Source organism: Montipora foliosa, unplaced genomic scaffold (genome assembly GCF_036669935.1).
Source record: "Montipora foliosa isolate CH-2021 unplaced genomic scaffold, ASM3666993v2 scaffold_258, whole genome shotgun sequence".
NCBI classification, from domain to species: domain Eukaryota; kingdom Metazoa; phylum Cnidaria; class Anthozoa; order Scleractinia; family Acroporidae; genus Montipora; species Montipora foliosa.
Genome location: NW_027179559.1, coordinates 15,001 through 17,500, shown reverse-complemented (window position 1 = coordinate 17,500; position 2,500 = coordinate 15,001). Strand labels below are relative to the sequence as shown.

Here is a 2,500-nt window from a genome sequence, read left to right as displayed (position 1 = left end):
GAACTTTCTGAGACATTTCTGTTATTTTCTAGCAAGAAATTTAATTTTCTGTTAGTTATCGAATTTCCTTTGATTGTTTTTCTAGTCGTGACCACCGAAAACTCATTTCTTCAAGACGTGGAATCTCTCAACACCTCACTTCTTTTGGTTATTCAGCGTTTGGCAAAAATAGCAGAGAACAGGAGCCCCAACAACACCGGAGAGGATGAAATAGCTGACAAAGGTAGAAATGTTGAACATTTGATAATCTTAATTCCATCTACCAAGTTTTTCCAGTTTGAGAGAGTCGATCTCGTCTCGTGCTACTACAATGGGTAAATCACCTTCTTTTTAAAAAAAATTGAAAATGTGCTTGCTTTCAGCTGACTAGCGAAATTTTAAGCGTTACTTTTTATGAGAATATTGTTTAATGAGTTAAAAGTTTTTTCGCTAAGCCTCCGTGATTGCTAACTTTAAAATCTTCAGAGAGCAGCTGGGTAGAGGAAAAACGGACGTCAAACATTCAACTGCTTAACAGTGCATAGTTCTTGCTAAACCGCTTGAGTGATTTAGCAAGCAGCGTGGAGTTTCGGGCTTTCAGACTGTTGACTTATACCTTTTATGGTTAATTTGCTGCGTTCACGCACGCTGCATTTCTGATCAGGCCCCACTGACTTGTTCGAAGGGTGGATAGCGCTATCCACTGGATAACTCAATTGGTTTTGCTAGCATTCATCTGCTGGATAGTGATTTATCCGGTAGATAGCGTTATCCACCTTTACAACAACCAGGTGAGTGTATGACGTCATTTTTCTCCTCGTTTTATATGGCGGATCGTAAGCTTTGTCTCGATATAAACAGTGTTTGGCTGAAAATTTTAGCTGAAACGTTTGCCCGTTGGGTATTAAGCAAAAAAACTTTCAAAATTTGACGCAAAACACTAAAGTGAATTTTTGATCGTAGTGGCACTTTAGGCATTTTTTACTGTGCCTGTCATACTATTTAAGTAAAGACTTAAGCAATACTCTTGTTAGCAAAGAGCTTCGAGCGAGTTCTTTTTGATTACCGGAAGTGAATTGTGGTTTGATACATTTTTTAGTGGCTTGACAATGTAACCCCAGATTTACAGCCAGTCAAACGACTGAGTAGAAAAGAGTAGAAATCAATTGTTACTCCATCGCACAAGTTTCCCCGCGCTAAGCTCCGCCGCGGCATGTATACGGTCTGCTTCATGATTGGTCCATTCAATTGCGAGTGTGTGTTGCACTTGATCAAGTAATAACTTAACTTTTTGTTATATTTGCCTCCGCGAAATTCCTCACTATTCATTTATTTTCGTAGATACTGAATTTGAAAATTTCCAGCTTCAAGATGGACACTTAAAGACACTTCTCCATCAAAATCTCCTTGACGAAATTAGAAGCCTTGACATCAGCAACGTGACCAAAAGTATCTCTGGCCTGTTGTCTAGGCTGAATGTCATGGCTGATTCTGCGCGTAGTGTTAAGTGTGGATCTGATCAGTCACCATTTACTGGATTATGTGCTCAGATATTAGGATCTTCTATCCCTCTGCTCCATCAGTACCTGAACCTCTCGCAGTGCCTTCTGGTCAATTTACTAGCGGCTCATCGCACGACCAGCAAACTGTTGTCAGTGTTGCTGAGTATTTTTACCGATCTAGCCTCGCGGGGATTCTGTTTACCTCCGGAAATAGAGGAAGGTGATGGAGACGGAGCCACCGAGTTTGAGGATATTGAAGGAGGAGGCATTGGGGAAGGAGAGGGTAGGAAGGATGTCAGCGATCAGATCGAGAGCGAAGATCAGGTCAGTTTACCGATCCACCCTTCCCCCCCCCCCCCCCGAAATTTATGAATGGCCCTCTTAGGTCTCTTTAGGGGCAAAGGATTGAAGGGTATATTGTTTTTAGGTGCACATAGATGTTGTTTTCCCTTTAGCATCCAGAGGGGTTCCCTATTAAATACAATAGCGTAAAATGATCTGAGGCCCGTTCCTCGAAAGTCCCAAGACTTTTACGGGCCATTTTTGGGTGTCACAATTTCCTCTGTATCTCAAGTCAAACTTCAGTCATTTTGCTTTTTGATACCTTGAAAACACGTTGAAAGATCGGCTTCCCAAAACAAGCGGGTGACAGTTTCACAAAGGGCCTTTCGGTCCCGAAAAGTTTTCGGGACATTCGGGAAACGAGCCCCTGGTGTTAGACAGTAAAATCTGTATAAGTGACCTCCAAAGGCAAAGGGATAATTTATGAAGGTGGAGGTGGAGGTAGGTGTAGAGCCATTGTGATCATGATCATGATGATGATGATGATGACGACGACGACGACGACGACGATGTCTTATCTTATTAACTCAGCCTAAAATTTTGTTTTTTTTGTGCTGTTGGTGGTGGTTTAGTTCGCTGTCTTGGAGTTTCGTTGTATCAAAGTTTTCCCATCAGCGGCATTTAACTGTGAGAAAGTATAAGAAAATCGTTCGTTATTTTATACCACACAAGTGGAA

At 41.6% G+C, this 2,500-nt stretch overlaps 1 protein-coding gene across 1 annotated transcript in view; it reads left to right on the top strand.

The window, feature by feature from the left end:
- LOC137986631 (midasin-like) overlaps positions 1-2,500 on the top strand; it is a gene marked incomplete at its 3' end in the record, with an annotated part of 17,507 nt that overhangs the window by 879 nt on the left and 14,128 nt on the right. The window contains exons 3-4 of the mRNA XM_068833605.1: positions 86-223; positions 1,321-1,805. Of these exons, the coding sequence (XP_068689706.1) occupies positions 1,461-1,805 (345 nt within the window). The remainder of the gene's footprint in view (positions 1-85; positions 224-1,320; positions 1,806-2,500) is intronic.